General features: G+C 44.3%; 2 protein-coding genes across 2 annotated transcripts in view; both read right to left on the bottom strand.

Annotated features, from left to right (window-relative positions):
- LOC134446511 (E3 ubiquitin-protein ligase TRIM47-like) overlaps positions 1-11252 on the bottom strand; it is a 29347-nt gene extending 18095 nt beyond the window's left edge. Inside the window, exons 1-7 of the mRNA XM_063195877.1 lie at positions 10794-11252; positions 10418-10501; positions 7664-7759; positions 7221-7454; positions 6859-7027; positions 6745-6768; positions 5320-5355 (exon numbers count right to left, since the gene is read on the bottom strand). Of these exons, the coding sequence (XP_063051947.1) occupies positions 5320-5355; positions 6745-6768; positions 6859-7027; positions 7221-7454; positions 7664-7759; positions 10418-10501; positions 10794-11252 (1102 nt within the window). The remainder of the gene's footprint in view (positions 1-5319; positions 5356-6744; positions 6769-6858; positions 7028-7220; positions 7455-7663; positions 7760-10417; positions 10502-10793) is intronic.
- A 2549-nt stretch (positions 11253-13801) lies between these two features.
- LOC134446510 (tripartite motif-containing protein 16-like) overlaps positions 13802-21001 on the bottom strand; it is a 13786-nt gene continuing 6586 nt past the window's right edge. Inside the window, exons 5-6 of the mRNA XM_063195876.1 lie at positions 14873-14921; positions 13802-14346 (exon numbers count right to left, since the gene is read on the bottom strand). Of these exons, the coding sequence (XP_063051946.1) occupies positions 13802-14346; positions 14873-14921 (594 nt within the window). The remainder of the gene's footprint in view (positions 14347-14872; positions 14922-21001) is intronic.

Below are 21001 nucleotides of genomic sequence, written 5' to 3'. Positions count from 1 at the left end.
TTGTTATATATATATATATATATATATATATATATATATATATATATATATATATATATATATATATATATATATATATATATATATTAAGATTTGTACTGTGTTGTGATGCTTTGTTTTTTAATGTGATATCGATCCCCTTGGGTCTGAAATAAATAATGAATTAAATTAAATTAATTGAATTACCAGACCAAAGAATTGTGATCAGCCTCACTGCACTGGCTCCCAGTATGCTTCAGAACATGAAGTCGATGTTCTCTGCTATATATCTTTGAGACTGTTGCCACCTCAACTCAACTCTACTCTACTCAACTTGAGGTGGGTTCGGTTAAGGATTTTACCGTTATGTAAGTGGCAAAAGCATAAGACTTTGCATGGTGTTTCTCAGGGTAGCTATATGTTGTCATTTTAACCCAGGAGACCTTGGAAAATAATTTTCTAACATGTCATATACGTACAATATGTCATGTTGTATAATGCATTACATTGTCATTACATTACATTATACTAAGCTCATTCAGCCCAATTCTGTCCCATCTCCTTACAGACACGCGTTCAAATGTTGTCTAACGAAGACATGAATATATATTGTAGTGCCGCTTTGTATATACTAAGGAATGTTTTCAAAGTGTGTGTGTGTGTGTGTGTGTGTGTGTGTGTGTGTGTGTGTGTGTGTGTGTGTGTGTGTGTGTGTGTGTGTGTGTGTGTGTGTGTGTGTGTGTGTGTGTGTGTGTGTGTGTGTGTGTGTGTGTGTGTGTGTTAAAGGATGCTTAAATGTTGGTGTTTAAAATAGTGCATTACTAAAGGTTAGTCTTATGTTATATTGGTGTAATACTAGGGTAGTTAACCTTTCTGGGCAGTCATGGGTGAGCGGTTAGGGCGTCAGACTTGCATCCCAGAGGTTGCCGGTTCGACTCCCGACCCGCCAGGTTGGTGGGGGGAGTAATCAACCAGTGCTCTCCCCCATCCTCCTCCATGACTGAGGTACCCTGAGCATGGTACCGTCCCACCGCACTTCTCCCCATGGGGCGCCATTGAGGGCTGCCCCCTTGCACGGGTGAGGCATAAATGCAATTTCGTTGTGTGCAGTGTGCAGTGTGTAGTGTTCACTTGTGTGCTGTGGAGTGCTGTGTCACAATGACGATGGGAGTTGGAGTTTCCCAATGGGCTTTCTTTCGCTTTCACTTTCATCCACTGATGGAGCGGTGTGCATTATGGGGGTCTGCAAGCTGCAGAGTCAGTATGAGGCTCTCAGTAATTACTTAATACAGTCGTTCCTAAACTGGGGGTCAGGACCCCTGGGGGGGGATGGGGGGTGTTCGCAGGGGTACTGCAGGGGGGTCACGGACAGAAGGGACTGTTTGCATAAAACTTTTTGCCATTCCTTTTATTTACATTAAAGTTTAGCAAAAATACTATGACTCAAAAGGGGAGTCCCAGCAGGAAACGTTTGGGTACCACTGACTTCCTGGTAGGCCCCTCTCACTGTTTGTTCCTGTGACTGGACTGGCTATCTGCTTACCAACCCAGAGACACACGTTAACCCACATGCCTCCGATATACGATGATGAAGACCATGTTGGCATCATGTCATTGGCAGCATGTCTGGATTTAAGGCTGTACAGCCTGTTAGAGGGTCTCAGTAAGGGCCAAAACATACCAAGGTGGAACGGAACGGTCGCAGGACGGACGCGGTCTTTCTGCTTAGTTTTGGCCGGCGTGCTTTTCTCTGCCTTGCATACTGACAGCGTCGGCGTGCGCGGCCAGTCTGTTATGTTTGCCATTGCCATGGCAATGCCACGTTTACAGGTTCATACGTATGACGTTGTGCGTAACGTCACTCGAGTTAGTTAGTTGTGTGTGTGATTAAATGGAGGACTCTCCAACTTCAGCTCTCTGTGTCCGAGTACTTTCCTACTTAACATTTGGCGACGAGGATGGCTGACTGTTCACTACCACCGCCTTCTCCTTTCCTGGCTCTGCCCGGCGAACCACCCGTGCCGTGGTTGCGTTGGATTACAGCATTCGAAACTTATCTCCTGGCTGCCGGCTTGGATAACGTTTCGGACGGGAGGCAGTTCTATGGGTCCACAGTGTTCTCGAAGCTGGACCTCCGTCAGGGCTACCTCCAGGTGCCTTTACACCCAGACAGCCGCAACCTGACGGCGTTCATTACTCACAAAGGTGTCTTCCGCTTCAAACGCATGGCTTTTGGACTGTGTTCGGCACCAAGCTGTTTTCAGAAAATCATGGCCTCCATCCTCGCGGGGATTCCAGGCGTGGCTGTGTTTTTGGACGACATCGTGGTCCATGGCTCCACTACCACAGAACATGACGAACGGCTCCACAGAGTTTTCTCAGCATTGGCCACACACCAGCTCACACTCAATGGAGGAAAGTGTGTCATTGGGGCCTCATCCATCGAGTATGTCGGGTTTCGTCTGTCTGCGGAAGGGATCAGCCCACTCCTCTCAAACACAGAGGCCATTCAGCGAGTCCCAGAGCCCACATCGCCAGCTCAGGTGGCTTCCTTCCTTGGCATGACCGCATACTATCTCAGGTTTGTGCCACAGTACTCGGAGACAACCGCGCCACTTCGGAGACTGCTAAAAAAGGACGAGCCCTGGCTCTGGACACCGGCCTGCTCTGAGGCCGTGCAATGCCTGAAAACACAGCTCACATCACCGCCTATCCTGGCACACTTCGATCCAGCCAGCCCCACACTGGTCACGTGCGACGCCTCAGCCATCGCCATCGGGGCGGTGATGTCACAGGTCCAAGGGGGTACAGAGCGGCCCATCGCTTTTGCCTCCCGGGCCCTCACCCCTACAGAACAGCGCTACTCTGTGGGGGAACGGGAAGCTCTGGCGTGCCTCTGGGCCTGCGAGCGTTGGCACTTGTATCTGTATGGCCGCGAATTCACCCTGAGGACTGATCATCAGGCGCTCACTGCCCTTCTGGCCACATCAGGCACTGGCCATAGGCCACTCCGTCTGCATCGTTGGGCTGACCGCTTACTGCAGTACCACTACCGCCTGCAATTCACACCTGGGCGTGACAATGTGGTAGCAGACCTGCTGTCTCGCGCCATCCCCACACCACCCACGCCTCAGGTCTCAGTTCCAGTTCTCGAGCAGGAAGAGCACGACATTGTACAGCTCCTCCACACACCACTCCAGGAAACTGTGTCACTGCAGGAGCTGCAGGAGGCCTCGGCAGCCGACCCCGTCCTTTCCTCTCTGTCAGAATATATCAGGCATGGCTGGCCAAAACGAGTTCCGGAAGAGCTCACACCCTACTTCGGGTTCCGAGATCAGCTGGCCTGCTGGAACGACACCTGTGTTGCCAGAGGGCTCTGCGCGGTGATTCCAAGTTCCCTGCAGGCACGTGTCCTTGCTATGGCGCACGAGGGCCACTTGGGCATAGTCAAGCTAAAACAGCGGTGTCGGGATACAGTGTGGTGGCCCGGGATCGACAGGGAAATCGAGGACATGGTAAAGGACTGCACTGCCTGCCTCGTCAGTGGGAAGACTCGGGCCCCAGCTCCGCCTCCACCCATGCAGCCTTTGGCCTGGCCCTCAAAACCCTGGGAGCATCTACAACTCGATGTGTGTGGCGAACTGCATGGCGTCCCGCACCACCAGCGTTTTCTGGTAGTGCTCTATGATCTTCACTCCAAGTGGCCAGAGGTGACACCAGTTGGCCAGGGTGTTGATCAACATTCTAGACTCCCTATTCGCCCGTTGGGGTCTGCCCCAAAAAATCACCACAGATAATGGGCCGCAAATGGTTTCAGCCGAACTGACCTCCTACCTGAAGGAAAAAGGGATTCACCACATTCGCACAGCCTTCTATCACCCCTCAGCCAACGGAGGGGTGGAACGGCTGAATCAGTCTTTGAAGAATGGAATCAGGGCGCACTTGGCCCAGGGGTGCACATTCAGCGTCAGCCTACTGCAGACATTGTTACACTATCGTGCCACCCCACATGCCACAACTGGAGTCTCTCCGGCCTCCCTCATGCTGGGGCGAGAGCTCCAGCTGCCGCTTGACAGACTCCGCCCCGCTCTGGCCCAAACCCCAGCTCACCCACTCCAAGCAAAGGTGGACGCACATCAGTCTCGAATGAAGAAGTGGTTCGATGGGAAACGACGAGCCCGGTCTCCCAACATCGCAGTCCATGACTGGGTGAGAATTCGCCGACCACATCGGGATAATAAATTGCAGTCTTTCTGGTCACCTCCTGTCCAGGTCAGCAAACGGCTCGGCCCTGCCACTTTCCGGCTCGCAGATGGAACCCGTTGGCATGCCAGCCGTCTCCGCAGGGTCCAAGCTCCCATAGGGCCTAGCGGAGGTGCAGCTCCAACTACGCCCATATTGATCCCACGAGATGGCCCATGGCCAGGGCCCAGCACCCAGCCTGACAGTGACACACCTCCTGTCCAGCCAGGGGCCACAGCCCCTGAACCTACAGCATCGGAGCCAGTCACTGCAGCTGAGGGGCGCCCAGCCGTCCAGCCAGGGGCCGCAGCCCCTGACCATGCAGCCCCTGACCATGCAGCCCCTGAGCCTGACGCTGCAGCACAGGGACGCCCAGCCCGGGCACGTGCACGGCCTGGACACCTCAATGACTTTGAGACTAATTTTCACGTTTAGGTTCTGGGGAACGGGGGGGAAATGTTATGTTTGCCATTGCCATGGCAATGCCACGTTTACAGGTTCATACGTATGACGTTGTACGTAACGTCACTCTAGTTAGTTAGTTGTGTGTGTGATTAAATGGAGGACTCTCCAACTTCAGCTCTCTGTGTCCGAGTACTTTCCTACTTAACACAGTCCTGTTCAAAACCCTCCCCACAGCTAAAGCTAGCGTGCTACTTTGCCATTCATTTGAATGAGACACCGCCGGTTGCCGGCGTGAAAAATACGCTGGAGTTCTATTTTCCAAATGCAGCGCGGCGCGGAGCCGGCTCCCGCGCCGCTGACGCCCGACTACCGCCGGTTGGTGTGTAAGGACAGATAGGTTTCAATGTATTTTCACCGACGCCGGTAAAAAACACGGCCGTTCCGCGACGCTTTACCGCCTTGGTGTGTAAGACCCCTAATGACTTACTGTATGGTAGCAGGCCCTTCTTTCTCAATAATGATTTACTGTCCCCCCTCTTTGTCCACTATTCCCTGACTTCATGTTATGAAGATGACGGTTTGTTTGTCTGTTTGTTTGTTTTATGTTTTTGTTTCTGTGTTTACAAAAAAACTAATAAAAAGTTAATCACAATAAAAATAATAACTTACTATATGGTGACAGGCCCCTCTTACCATCTTCTGTTCTGACTGGGAGTTCAGGATCAGCATCTGCAGAACAACACAGAGACACAGATTCAAGTTTTCGTACTTACTGAAGCAAGATACTGTTCTATTTTCCAGTGGTCCAATCAAACTGAAGCCCAAAAAATGTCACTTTAGCATGTGACCAGTGACCACTTTAATTTGCAAATACTGTATGCATAAACCCATGTAGTAACTGTGCCCAGTGTAACAGTACAACACATAAGACCCGTACTTTTAAATATCCTAGGTCTGGTAAAAGTTACAATGTGAAGGGCTTTATTATATAACACGAGGAATGTGGTTTATCTGTTAATATGTCCTTGTGATAAGGTCTACGTAGTGAACACTACACGCAGCCTAAAGCAAAGGATCAGTGAACATAAAAGTTCGATTAGACATAGGCCTGCACAATTAATCGTAAATAATCGAAAATCGTGATAAACTTGTGAAATCGTAGTCGTGATTTTTATCGTGATTTAATCGTGGCAATAGTGACCTACCTTTGAGAGCGTTCTTGAAGCCAGAACATACTGACATACTGACAGGCTGGTGTTTCTGGCCAGAAATCTGTCCACCTAAGTTTCATGCTATTGTCTTTACATAATTATTACAATTCATTTTATTTTGCTCATCCTGTATATAACTCGTTCTTAGTTATATTTCATCTTGTTATAATTTTCAAAAAAATCTGCGAAAAATCAATAATCGTGATTGATAATCGTGATTACGATTTTGACCAAAATAATCGTGATAATGTTTTTTTTTTCCATAATCGTGCAGCCCTAATTAGACATGCTGATCTGAATTACCCTGTGGCCTGTCACTTTGTAGAGTGTGCCCACCCTGTACGTGCTGATCTGAATTACCCTGTGGCCTGTCACTTTGTAGAGTGTGCCCACCCTGTTTCTCCCCTGCAGTTTCAGGGAATTGAGCTAGTTGAATTGTCAAGAGGTGGGGACATTAATAAGGTGCTTTGCCTAAGAGAACTGTTACTGTTTTGGATTCATACCATGGATGCTCTACACCCTAAAGGTCTATAGACTTTGACATAAGTGTCATGTTATGATGGAATCCTACATTTTTATTTAGTCTAGTACTTTGTAACTGCAGTTTATGAAGTTTGCATTGCAGTACATTACATTACATTACATTACATTACATTGCATTTGGCAGACACTTTAAAACCAATGTGCACTGATGCACTGATGTCCCTGCAGTTTCCCTGAAACACAATTGAGTGTGTGTGTGTGTGTGTGTGTGTGTGTGTGCGTGTGTGTGTGTGCGCGTGTGCGTGCGCACGCGCGCGCGTGTGTGTGTGTGTTTATGTGTGTGTGTGTGTGTGTGTGTGTGTGTGTGTGTGTGTGTGTGTGTGTGTGTGTGTGTGTGTGTGTTTATGTGTGTGTGAAGACTTACTTGTTGTGATCTGTGCTTTAGTTGCTGTTAAAGAAGAACACAGAGTGATTAGTAAGGCACAAATCTTAAATAACTGGTTGAAAACTATGCTTGCCAATTCCATGTGTGACGAACCTGCTGCAGATATCTTGACTATTTCCTGCTTGAAGACTGACTCTATTTTCTCCACCAGCTGCATCTTCAACGCGGACACAGATTCCTTCAGGGGCTCAAAGAAGTGGCTTTGGCTGAAGGTCCTTCTGGTCTCATCACTGCATGAATCTCCATCAATGGACACCAATTTCTGCACAGTAATTCACAGTCACAGTTATTCATAGTCACATTTAAATGGTTTTGGTTTTTAAGTTGAATTATTGATTAATAAATTAATCGGTGACTAATTCTTATCACCATTAACATATTTGATTTAATGTCAAATTTAAATATACAGTGCGTATATTGATTTATTTATTGTTAACTATCAAGATGTTATCTACCTTAAGGAAATGAATAGGATCCTGTGTCTGTGAAAGCTGCCTTATCTCAGCATCTGTCCTCTTCAGCTCAGCAATCTCCTGCTCCAGTCGCTTCAGGAGTCCTTCAGCTCGACTCACCTCAGCCTTCTCCTGAGCTCTGATCAGCTCTGTCACCTCAGAGCACCTTCTCTCAATGGAGTGGATCATCTCAGTTAACATCCTCTCGCTCTCCTTCACTGCTGTCTGTGCATCTGACTGAAACACACACACACACACACACACACACACACACACACACACACACACACACACACACACACACACACACACACACACACACACACACACACACACACACACACACACACACACACACAGTTTGTCATAACTACATGTAGGCCTACTATCTCAATTCATAACCATAAATCTGCTGCAAGTTGTCTTCTCCTCCGGTCAGTTCTCACCTTGAGAGTCTCCACAGCCTTCCTCAGCTCCTGCAGCTCCTTCTCCTTCAACTGGATTATCTGCTGGCATCTCCTCTGGCTCTGCCCCAACTCCTCCTGGAACATCAGGAATCAAACATCGGTATGTAACTTATTTATGTCTGTATGTTATTATTAAAAATAATAATATTTTATACATCTATGTAATTTGTTTTATCTATAGCTAACTATGGACAATCAGTATGAGGGTTAATGGATTAATATGAGTATGCTTAATGGGTTAATCTATAGCTAACTATTAGTGGGCTAATATATTTACAAAATTAGTGGGCTAAGTTATTTACACCTGACTGTGTTTGTGGATAAGTTCGTTTTCAGGCTACAGCTAGTCATTTCACAACTACGACTGTGAGAAACAGGTGCCACAAGCCGTGTGCCTATGCTGCCTTGCCAAAGAAGAACGCAGTAACTACGCTTCCTAGCAAACTGAGAAAAAAAGGCTTTGAAGTTTCCGTTGTGGCCAGACAACTATGTTGTAGGTAAAGTGCTGGTGACACTTCCATGAAAAAAAGTAAAAAGATAAAAACATTTATATGGCTTTTCACCACAAAAATATAGTTACTGGGTTCTTGCTGGTATTACCGTCTGGTCCTGAACCACCGCTTCCATGATAAGTGCAGTAACTACATGTCACTTACTGAGTTTTAGCTTGTAAGACCTCTCTTTTATATATATATATATGTTGGGTTTTTTTTTTTAGCTTTTATGCCTTTATTTGATAGGACAGTGTGAGATTGTGACAGGAAGCGAGTGGGGCAGAGAGACGGGGTGGGATCGGGAAATGACCCCGGCCGGACTCGAACTGGGGTCCCCGAGGGCATTCAAGCCCAAATGTGGGGGGCTTAGCGCACTGCGCCACAGCGCCCCCAGCTTGTAAGACCTCTTACGTAAAACCGGCAGTAGCCTATTCCTATGAACTATGAACTATGAAATGTAGGGTTTTTGTAGTTACTGCATTTTCGACATGATTTTTCTCTCATATGGCACAGCGTTGGACTGCATTTTTTTACGCAAGACAAAGGAGGTAGGATATTATAAATCCCATTTCTTGTCTAAACTCAACTTCGACCAGATACGCAGTTCCTGCATTCTTGTTTGTTACAGCAGTATAGCAGCTGAAAGGGAGATTCTTTGTGCCGTTCTGGAATGGAAAACACCATCGCTGATTGGATAATTCGTCTAACACGCCTACATCAGGTAGCAGGCTTCACTCAGGTTTCTTGATAACTTTTAAGGGTGCTGTCCCAAATTGTCTCTTACCTTTTTTCTGTAAATTTGAGCAAATTTGGATAATTGAATACAGTATATGTATATTTTCTGGATTGTGTATGAAATTTTTCTCCAATTACTTGCTTGTGATTCATGGACCAATTGACTAATTCAATGTTCTATGTCATTGGTTGTTTACAATAGGGTGTGGTAATGGGTGTGGGTATTTAAGTGTGGTTACACATTGTTTCACTGTTGCACACTGAGGAAGGCACACGCCGAAACGCGTCTGTGCACAAAAATAAAGAAGAAAAAATTGATGCAAGGTGCGCCCCCCTTTTCTTTGATTCTAACACGCCTACCAAATAGTAGCAAACATGACCGAAAGTCTTTGGGAGAATGCCTTTCGACGTTGCAGCATTTGAGAATGAATGGCATGTGAAATTGTGTAATCTCATGCATCTCCCAATTGGCAAAATATCTACTCCCCATCTACAATCTTTATGACGACGACCTACTGCAGGGATGTCAAACTCAGGCCCGGGGGCCAAATATGCCCCGCGGAGCCATTTTATTCGGCCCGAGAGATCATTTCAAATATGTGTTACAGTTGGCCCACATCATTAATGTATAGCGTAACGAGATATGGACATGAAATGTGTATCACAGGATATGAAGGCACATTTAAACTACCATGTACAGTATGGTGGCAAAGAGTGTGAGTGAAATTTAACTATGAGTATAAAGTGCACAATTTTACGCAAAATTTTAGTCAAGTAAATGTAGAGTTCGGCCCACGACTTTGTTCCATATTCTGATTTTGGCCCTTGGCCAATTTGAGTTTGACACCCCTGACCTACTGTATGAGGAAGTTTGTTTTTGTACAATACACCCACTCAAGCCTATGTGTAGCTTGGATGAACACTTGATGAACTCTTGGATGAACACATGATTACTAATAGGCCTAATGTCATTGCCACACAATACACAGACGACAGTGGTGTAGTCTACGTAGAATGCAGGTAAACGGAGTATACCCACTTCTAAATTTCAGGGATTTCAGTATACCCACTTAAAAATGATTGATCCATTGTTTTGAATAGCACAAATATATACAGTATACCCACTTCAAAAAATGCTCAGATATATACAGTATACCCACTTCAAAAAATGCTCAAATATACAGTATACCCACCATAAAAAAGTAGACTACACCACTGACAGACGACCATGTTTGGGAAAGGCGGGGCAAACAGGGTGTGTGTGTGTGCTCCAGTTTGTGAACATTCAGTGCCAAGAGCTCAAACCTGTTTTTCTACATTGGTCTGACATGCGCACAGACTACAGTAGTGTGCCGCCTGTCATTAGCTGGGATGAACTGAGACAATATAAACATTGCAAAACACGAAACACGGTGTGATCAAGTGTTTCATACAGTAACAACTGTGTGGCAGATAGAAAATGAAGTCGTAAATATGTGTATGTGTAAGGCAATACACCCTTTACCTTTTTATGACTCCACTCTGTCGTAGCCGAGATTGTGTCGTGGCCTTTATGATAGTCCACCATACACAGATAGCAGATGCAGCTCTGGGGGTCGTTTCTCGACAGTGCCTTTGCTAACGACTTTAGCCATTTTGTTCGTTCTTAAGACCAACGTTGTAACCAAGGTCTTGAGTTGGTCTTAAGTTGTTCTTAAGTTGTTCTTAAGTTGTTCTTAAGTTGGTCTTGCGTCTAAAGACCAACTTAAGACCAACTTAAGACCAACTTAAGACCAACTCAAGAGCAACTTACGACCAACTCAAGACCGACTTAAGACGGTTAGCAAAGGCAAGAATCGAGAAACGGACTCCTGGTCAGTGCGACAGAATATGTCAACAACCTTGTTATGACGAGGGCAGATCCACTCCTGGAGCTGGCCAGTGGCATCGATCACGGTGTGGTTTTTACCATGAAGTTCATCATGGGTTTTTAAATGAGTTTCACAGTGCGACATCAGACACTCCAGACAGGACTTGACAGCTTTGAGTTTTCTCCCAGTGCAGATGTCACACTCCACTTCTCCAGGTCCAGCAGCAGCACATTCAGAAGATGCTGTTTGTATTCTGCTCTTCTTCTTTTGATCTGCGAGCTCAGCAAGTATAATGTTCTTGTTCAAAACAGGTCGTTGAGCAAAAGTCTGGCTGCATTCAGGGCAGCTGTAAACGCCCTTATCCCAGCAGTTCTCAATACAGCGTAAACAGTAGCTGTGCCCACAGGTAAGAGCCACCGGGTCATTCAGAAGATAAAAGCAAATAGGACACTCCAAAATGTCCATGTTACCGGCCCTGGCCTCAGCCATTTTCTCAAGTAGTCGAGGCGATCTGTGGCTACAGCCAAAGCTCCTTTGGAACAAGTGGAGTTAAGTTTCGTTTCCACCTACGGCACTCCAAACTTCCTGGATGGAGTGAAGTATTCATGGAGTACTCCTGCCATCTAGTGGCAATATTTAGAGATGCAAGTATGACGAGCAGTAGCAGCAGCTTGGATGCTGGCCTTCCTGAATTTCTTCACCATTTCAGCCATCAGATTGTTTTTATGGAGGATAGGTCAGCTATCATTACATCGTAATGAAAAAATGCTGTTCAAATAAAATTGCTGTGAGACTGTTTTTCATCCCGGAATGCCAGCAGTTGATACAAATCTGAATATGGTATGTAAAGCGATGTTTTCAAATCATAAGTGTTTCCCACGACACTCCCTCGGACCGTGCTGCCAAAACTTGCATGGTGGGTTTTCTGACAGCGGACCGTGGATGTCATCACGACATCCATGCTCACTTACTAAAAGACTCGCATAAGCATCGTCTGACTCGGGACCGTGATTAATTAAACTTTTAATCCTACCTGGAGCTTTAATGACTACCACATGTTGGATATGTAAAATACAGTGTGTTTAGGATTTGAGTTATGGTCAAGATGTCCCCTCCAGTAATGCTTGCTGTCCCTTCAAAGGTGTCTTACTATGACTGTGTGATTGGTATTTACAAAATAACTCAACTTCCAAGCTTTTCAGTCATTTTTAAAATATTTTTTTATTGAGTCATTATTTTATTACATACACCAACACCAATATTTGAAATCAATTTACATATTAAAGAGCATCCCACTGTACTGTGTGCAATCCTTCTGAATTGTACACCCCCCCTACACACACACGCACCAGCTACACAGCTCCATTCTACTGGTTTCTGTGTTTTAGTGGTTGCTATTATTGTCACATATCCATGTCTTCTTCAAATCATTCACAAAGTTTCAAAGATTATTAGAAAATATTTTCTTATATAAGAGTGTAATTATCTTTAGAGAAGTCACTGGCTGTGGCTGAAGCGCAGGGACACAACGTGGGCTGCCAGGTGACCATGTGATGCCACCGTACAACACACACCCAGGTCTGATCAGCCTGTGGTGGTCCAACCTGTATGAGAGTGTCTTGTGTGAAATGGCCGAAACACCCAATGATACAGGAAACACATCTGAAGATGTGTTGCGATGGTGGCACCACATGGTCATCAACACTAAACCCCACTCCACCATCACCTGTTATGAACATGAAGGGACTTTAACACCCAGTCCTATAATGAAGTCTACCAGTAAATTACAAAAATAAAATAGCAGGAACTCCATCACCCCCACACCAAACCATAAATATGAAGGAGCATGAATCTACAGTAATATCATCAATGTTGTAAACGATCCAACTGAACATGTGATTGCCAGGAATATGAAAAAAAAAGTCGACAGAGTTGAGAGAATTAAGTATTGGACAATCTACAAACAAACTCTCAGATACATCCCTAGTTAATCACACACACACACACACACACAGACACACACACACACACACACACACACAGACACACACACACACACACACACACACACAACACACGACACACGACACACACACACACACCAAAATGTCCACCTTTACCACCCAGGGAGAGAGGGGGAGAGGGAGAAAGAGAGAGGAAGAGCGAGAGAGAGATAGAGGGGAATGAGGGAGAGAGAGAGAGAGTGTAGTGAGACCTGGTACGGATGTGTAGAGGTGAACAGAACAATTCTGTCCTAGCCTGAGAAATCCCATGCATGCTGCTTTGCACAATCGCTCCAATCTGAAAGACAGCATGGAGTCTACCCTCAACAAGGGTACCAGATCATGGTCCCTGTCTCTCTCCAATCAAAGAGCAGGGAGGCGTGGAAAGGCGTTGACTGCAGTTTGATTGAATAGATACAACTGACGTGATTGGCTATGGCTACGTATGCCAAGTGATAAGTTACACATTCGTAACGCCCAATCAACAGCCGTTGCACGGTTTTCTTGATGAATATTGATATCACGGTTTTCTGCAAGTTATTTTTGCTAAGCAGCGATTTCCCCCCAAATCTCAATGTTTCTGAATAAAATTCTGAAATTAAATTTAAAAATTTGATAAAATCCTGAATTTCAATTCATCTCCATTTCTATTTGTATCACTTTTTCATTTCAATAATATATTGTACAATTTATTTCATCCATGACATGTGGGTTCATTATGTTTCACTCTCATCTCTAGCACGATTGGGTTCTAATGGCAATTGTTTTTATTAGTTCAATCAACTTCTTACATTGTGTTGACATCTCTATTGGAAAAACAACAGTGGACGTGGAGAGTTGAGGTGAAGTGTGACACGAAGTATGAAATTCACACATGTAGTAGGAAGTGTGATGTAGCTCATGATGGAACAAAAATTGAAAAAAACCTCTCGTTATCACGTTTTTTTAACGGTATACCACCCAGCCCTCGTGTGTGTTGGTATTTGAATGAGTGTTTAGTGCATATTGTGTGTATGACAGGGGGCTTCAGGGGCCTCACAACAACTTGACTGATGATGATGATGATGATGATGATAATAATGTGTGAAATAACCCAAGCCCAGGGTACAGAGTGTGTGTGAATGTGGTATTGACTCTGTGCAGGAGGGTCATTGTGTCTCCCCTGATGCTGTAGAAGGCCAGAGTTCCTGCCCTGTGATCCACATACACTCCTATTCTGGAGCTGGCCACTAGAGGGAGTTTAGTCTGTTGCTTATTGTGATAGAAAGAGGAGCTGGAGCTGGTAAGGAGCAGCATCCAGGACTGATCATTACTTCCAAACACACACTCAAGACCAGATCCTTTCCTGCTGATGCTTTTATATGACACTGCTATATCAACTCTTCTACCACTCCACTCAACCTCCCAGTAGCAGCGTGCAGACACACCCTCTCTACACAGCACCTGCCTCCATTCATCAAATCTGTCTGGATGATCAGGATATGACTGGGCCTCAGGTCTCCTCTCCACCCTCCTGTTCCCCTCAGACAGATGGAGGTACGTGTGTGCTGTGTTTGGATCCAGAGTGAAGTGACAGGAATCTGATGGAGGAGAAGACAAGACATAAAGAGATGAGGTCCTAATGCTTGTTCTGTGTGTGTGTGTGTGTGTGTGTGTGTGTGTGTGTGTGTGTGTGTGTGTGTGTGTGTGTGTGTGTGTGTGTGTGTGTGTGTGCAAGTACACCATGTGTATATGTGTGTGTGTTGTCAAATGTACAATGTGTGTGTGTGTGTGTGTGTGTGTGTGTGTGTGTGTGTGTGTGTGTGTGTGTGTGTGTGTGTGTGTGTGTGTGTGTGTGTGTGTGTGTGTGTGTGTGTGTGTGTGTGTGTGTGTGTGTGTGTGTGTGTGTTGGCAAGTGTACAATGTGTGTGTGCGTGTGTGTGTGTGTGTGTGTGTGTTGGCAAGTGTACAATGTCTGTGTATGTGTGTGTCTGTGTGTGTGTTGACAAGTTTACAATGTGTGTGTGTGTGTGTGTGTGTGTGTGTGTGTGTGTGTGTGTGTGTGTGTGTGTGTGTGTGTGTGTGTGTGTGTGTGTGTGTGTGTGTGTGTGTGTGTGTCCAACTCACACTGTAAAAAGTCCCCTCTGGTCACTGGTTCAGCAACAAGAGCCTGGCCATCAGACACTGAAACAGAAAACATCACATTGGCCTAAACAAGTGCATGAACAATATGCTCTACAAGCAGAGACCATATGAGAAAGTGTCACTGTGAGTTTCCAGCTTAAGACAGCTCACAGTGAGTGTGTTTATATGCAGTTCAGTATCCCGAATAGGAGGCATATCCGGGTTATGATCATATTTGGGATAAGATGTTCATTTGAGCTCAGAGCGTTATATCCCGGTCTACATTCTTTGCCGTTATAGAATTCTCTTCAAATGCATGTGGCCTGGATACCAGCAACAACGTTCTATGGGAAGCCCCTGCTTTCGGGATAAGGTCTTTACATGCATCAGTATCCCGACTTCTGTCGAAATACTTCACCTAGCATATTCCAATTTCTCAGTATCCCGAATAAGGGCTTATCCGGGATACTGAAGTAAGGAAAAGGTATTTATATGCTCTAACGTAAATTCGGGATACTTAATATCCCGATCATGTTCGGGATACTGTACTGCATGTAAACACACTCAATGATAAAGTGTTTTCCAGCTTTGGAAATCTTACAGGGCAGTACTACCTGTGAAATAGACAAGTTAAGATGGGGGTGCACTCTGTAGGTCCCTTTGTAGATTGTGGAGTAGTTGTTAGGGCAGCTTTGAGCTGCAATAATTCACCTGAAAATATCAGACATGTGCTTCCCAAGAATATCATATGTGCTACCTTGTTAGCCACTAGAGTGGTCAGTAGTTACCTTTGCTGTGGAATAGTTCACCTATAGGAAGCAGGGCTGCCCATCTAACCCCCTGATACCACTAGTTGGCCCATACAGTAGCTATGACTGCTGTCTGAGTTCACTGAGTTACCACACGCGGCTGCACATCCAGTCTCCTCCTCTGCATTCAGACTCCTCAACACAATCAAACCTCCACACCCACTTTTCCTCCACTACACAATATACTGATATAGTAATGACTTACTGTCTGGATGCAGGCCCTGCTTGCTGTTTGCTCTTCTGACTGGGAGTTCAGGATCAGTATCTGCAGACCAACACAGAGACACATATTCACCACATGCATCTCACATCCAATTGCTTAGGAGGGCTGGGCTTCAATGGGTACACATGTTGACACATGGATACCTGCTGTATTGGAGTGTTCTGGACCATATTGGACAACCCAAGATATACGATTAAAGATTATAATTTATGTTGTTCTGCTGTTGTTGGAGAGGTTGAGGATTTTGTTTTTCACATTCAAATACAACACATTTCACAGCATCATTTCCATGAGCTCATTTCACAAAAGGCCACAGAGTTGCTATTCAACACAGAGATCCTGTTCTTCTCTTCCTCACTCCAGTTAGGCACCATTACCTCTTGAACAGATTATTCTTAAATTGCTTGTTGACGGCATCATCCAAAACCTGCAGCTGTTTCATTAAATCACAGTTCATTTTGGCACTTGGGTTTTAACCTTTAACCTAATATCAAAATATTATTACAAAAAATATGTGGTGTTATTTTGTATAGCACATGAATATGTCACTACCCCCTCTAGCTACTTCGCTCATTCCGCCGAATCGTTACATATTCCCAAATCCACATGTCCCAGAGATGCACATCCGTCTCCAAAAGAGTTGTCGCCTATCCATCTGTTTGGAATAACAGCTAATAACCTGACTTTCAATTAATCACTTGGCTTCATAAGTCACTCATATGAAAGCTACAACCCTCCCGAATGAAAATGTATGTACAAAAATACATTTCATGCACCAAAGAAAGATTGACCCTTTAATGAACACAGACAGGGCAGATTTTCACAAGACAAAAGTTTTGTCGCCTATCGAACATAATGTGAAAATGAGCAGATAAGTCACTTCAAAACACTTCAAATACGCAGATCGGGTGTCATACTTAATCACTGAATCACTCTCACCTCTCCAGAAAATCAACTTTGGCCTTAGGTGTATGTTTAGGGTCATTGTAATCATGGAAAGCAACACAATGAAAAACAATGAAGATCAATGAGAGATGGTGACATATTTGCTATTCGTAGAGCAATACATGTTTAACTTCATGATTTAATCAATGATAAAAGCCCTCAAACACCTGCAGCATCAGTTCTAAAATGGTTGATCTTGGGATCTTGACTTCAGAGTATGAGTCCCATTAGCCTTCATTTTTGTCAGAATTAGGCCTGACATACTCCTGGCTGGCTTTTTTTGAGACAGGACAGTGGGAGAGACTTCTTTGGTGTTAAAGGTGAAGAATTTGGAAAAAAAATACATGGTGCCTAAAGTCAAACATGGGAGGGATACAGCTCTCATGTTGAGCCGCATGCATGCTGCTGGTGTGTGAGGGCTTTTATCATTGATTACATTGTGAAGTTAAAAATGTATTGCTCTATGAATAGCCAATATGTCACCATCTCTCATTGAACTCCATTGATTTTCATTGTGTTGCTTTCCATGATTACAATGACCCTAAACATACACCTGAGGTCAAAGTTGATTTTCTGGAGAGGTGTGAAAGAATCAGTGATTAAGTATGACACCCTATCTGCATATTTGAAGTGTTTTGAAGTGACTTATCTGCTCATTTTCACATGTTCGATAGGCGACAAAACATTTGTCTTGTGAAAATCTGCTGTGTCTGTGTTCATTAAAGGGTCAATCTTTCTTTAGTGCATGACATTTATTTTTGTTCATACAACTTCATTCGGGAAGGTTGTAGCTTTTTTTTTGGCCATAAAATAATTACAATAATAATTACATGCATAATTTTAAGTCCAACACATCTTTTGTCACCAACCTGATCTTTAAAATAAGGTAGTTTATTGTTATTTTCTCATTTTAAATTGAGGGGGGGTTTGGCCTGTCCCTCACAGTAAAAGTTATCTTTCAAGGTGTCTTTTATTTGTTAATTATAGGGTAAATCACATTATTTTCACATTTGTATGTTGTTCTGGGAGTAATTAAGGAAGTAATTAAGTAGTTCAGTATTGTTTTCAACATGCATAGATGCATAGGATTTCATGTCAACCCTGTTACTGAGATAAAGACACCCCTATAAAATAATGGTTCATTCCCCAAAGTTCATCATTTCCAAGAGGTTATATCACTCACAGGGAAAGGATTTTCAACACATAAAAAATATGTCATTTTCAATCCTATTTAGCATGGAATTGTGTTATTTTATTAGATTATTGCGGGTGGTCACTTTTACAGCGTCCTTCCTGTTTTTTTAACCCATTATTTTAAAAGATATGGTTTCTATAGCCTATTGATATTCACCAAACTCACAAGTAATATCCCGTCAAACTATATGATGTCTGCTCTTGTGACCTTGAACATTAGCTGGCTAGGAGCAAACAAGCTTGAAATTGTCAACCGGCGATCCCCTCGTCTGCCTATGCCTAGCGCCGGCCCTGCTGTTACATTCCCATTGTAATTTGGTAATAGGGATGGCTGGGGATAAATTAAATGGATAGCCTGAGATGTGCCCATGTCATTTTGGTCACTTCAAGATGTGTTCTTTCAGCTGATAAATTAAGAATTGCAAAAAAACTCCTGACTTTAAATTTTAGATTTTCAAAGCTGAAAACGTTGGCGGAATCACAATAGTTACTCTGTGATCACGACTGCATAGTTCTTCTGAGCAATACTTTGGCTATATCCTGGAAGTTCTCAGAGGGCGGTCTTAACCTGTGTCTATCAAAAACCTTTGTATGCTTTGTATGCTATTGGTCAAAATCAAAAAAGATCAGACCAGGACATAACCAGCATCTATACAATGCTTTGGTAGCCTGATAAACCAACCTAAATGAGAGACTGGATGTGTAATTTAGTCTGGCCCCGATGAACGATACATCCGAAGATTGTTGACGAGAACAACCTGTTGTTTTTAGAATTTTCGAACCACAATGCATCAAACTGGCAAAGTGCGCATGCCCACTGCCTAGCAAAAATCTTACTGCGTCGTCACGACCGAGCCCATTGTGTTCAAAATGTTTGACCGATCCGAGGCCAGACCCACTCCCAGACGAAAAATTTCGGCGTCCAGTGGGTGGTGCTGGTGTACTAGGCTAATGCTTTGGGACAGTAACCAGCATAGCAAATGCCTTTGAGTGTTCTTTGAGTGCCTTTCAGTGTTGCATTTATAATTAGTAAGGCCACTCGTCCCTCTGACTCGACCAGGCTAATGGTTTTCTAGTCATGGGTAAGCGGTTAGGGCGTCATTCTTGTAGCCCAAACTAGGTTGCCGGTTCAACCGTTCCGCCGCACTGCTCCCTTGGGGCACCATTGGGGGCTGCCCCTTGCACGAATGAGGCATAAATGCAATTTCATTGCAACCAAAACACTTGCATAAAAATTATGTTATACAAATGTAACCGGCAGCCTGTTGGCTGCTCGTGGCCACCGTAGTTATCACTCTAGCTGACACACCCCCAGGTAGCAGGTTGGTCGCTAGTTCAGCAGCAATTAGCTTTGCAGTCATAAAAAGGGCACTAACCTGTTGGCAAGGCACAAGCCCTGCTGTAACACTGCTGCCCCAGTCCTCGCTGCTTTTAACTTTAGAAGTTTCACTTCTGCAGTAAACTTAAACGCTTTCGGGTAGACTGGACCCAGCTACCAAAGGTTTAGTCCTGAGGCCACTGTCTGAGGGTATGCAGAAGTTTGGCTGTCACCTGTGCCTCGGTCCTCGCTGCTTTTAACTGGAGGTATGTTTTTATATTTGTACTCGTGCACTACTGTGGACCCGTTTATCTGTAGTGAATCTTAATGAGCTGTTTTAAAAACAGGTTTGCCTCTGCAGCTTGCCAAACGCTTCCGAGTAGATTCTGAACTTCTACTGAAGGTTTGGCCGGGAGGACACAAAGTGCACTGACTGCTGGTTGTGGTGTTTGGCTTGTACATGGTAATGAACTACTTGTTTTCCTACATTATCTGTGATGTGTATGTTAAGGCTACAAGTGCATGTTTACAATGTCAGACTTATTTGTGGCTAGCGCCTAACTATCTGTGCAACTGTCTCACTATGTGAAGTAGGCATTCCTTGTGACCACTTGAGACGCCAGGTGCCAGTTTGAGGCTGAGTCTGGTGACTGGAGGTAAATCAAAATGTTTTTGTTTTGTTCATGTGTGCTCAGCGGGAAAACATTCTAAAAGATTGAATTTGTATGTTGCTCCTAACTTCGATGTTGTAGTTGCTTTTGTAAGAGCACTCATACGTGATTATTTCAAATTGTAAACAAGATGCTACTGCTACTTTGCCTACCTTGATTTTATGTCTGGTTGTGAACAGTTATTGCCCTGTTATTTTGGATTTCTTTCTTTTTGTTTATTATTTTTGATTTAGTTCATATCTGCTGCTGTTGCTCAGCTTCACCTCTCTGTTGGCCTAGGAAAAGGTGACTGCCACCCTTAGTAAATTACCTGTAATGGTGGGTTGCCAACAGGTGCCTCACTTGGCCTCTTTGATCTTTCTATAATCAGCAGTTCCATAGGGTGTGTATCAACATTTGTAGTGGTAAATGAGCACCTTTAGTGTTTGTGGTGATTACCTATTTGCAGTGCCTGTACTTCGTGTGAGTGTAGTAGTGCATAGTCACAAGAAACCAACCCCTATGAAGCTGCTCTGCTATTATTGAGTTGCATTGTTAGTGAATAGAACCACTTATCTGGGTGGCAGCACATGACTTAACCCCTTGTGTGCCATATGGGGATTGTTGATCAGCAGCATATTTCTGTTTTTTTTTTTTTGTTTATGTTTCAATAAATATTGTATTTGCTTTGATTCAACCCTTACGTCTCTGTATTCACTCACTTGCCTGCGTGTGGGAACCCTCTTGTCTAGAACCTGGTTTAAGAACCATTGGTGTACAAGAATGTACTGTAGATCTGGTGGTGCAAGGCCGCCAGTGGCATAGTCGTAAAAACACACACACTTTGCCAAGACCCTTTAGGACCCCCGGTTACACAAACAACACACACGCACTCACATACATTTACTTGTCTAAAGATACAAACACATAAACATAGACATCCTGGACATTTTCTCGTGTGTGTGTGTGTGTGTGTGTGTGTGTGTGGTGGTG

This window comes from Engraulis encrasicolus, chromosome 3, assembly GCF_034702125.1.
Source record: "Engraulis encrasicolus isolate BLACKSEA-1 chromosome 3, IST_EnEncr_1.0, whole genome shotgun sequence".
Lineage (NCBI taxonomy): Eukaryota > Metazoa > Chordata > Actinopteri > Clupeiformes > Engraulidae > Engraulis > Engraulis encrasicolus.
Note: the sequence above shows the minus strand (reverse complement) of the source record. Positions and strands in the feature narration are given on the sequence as shown.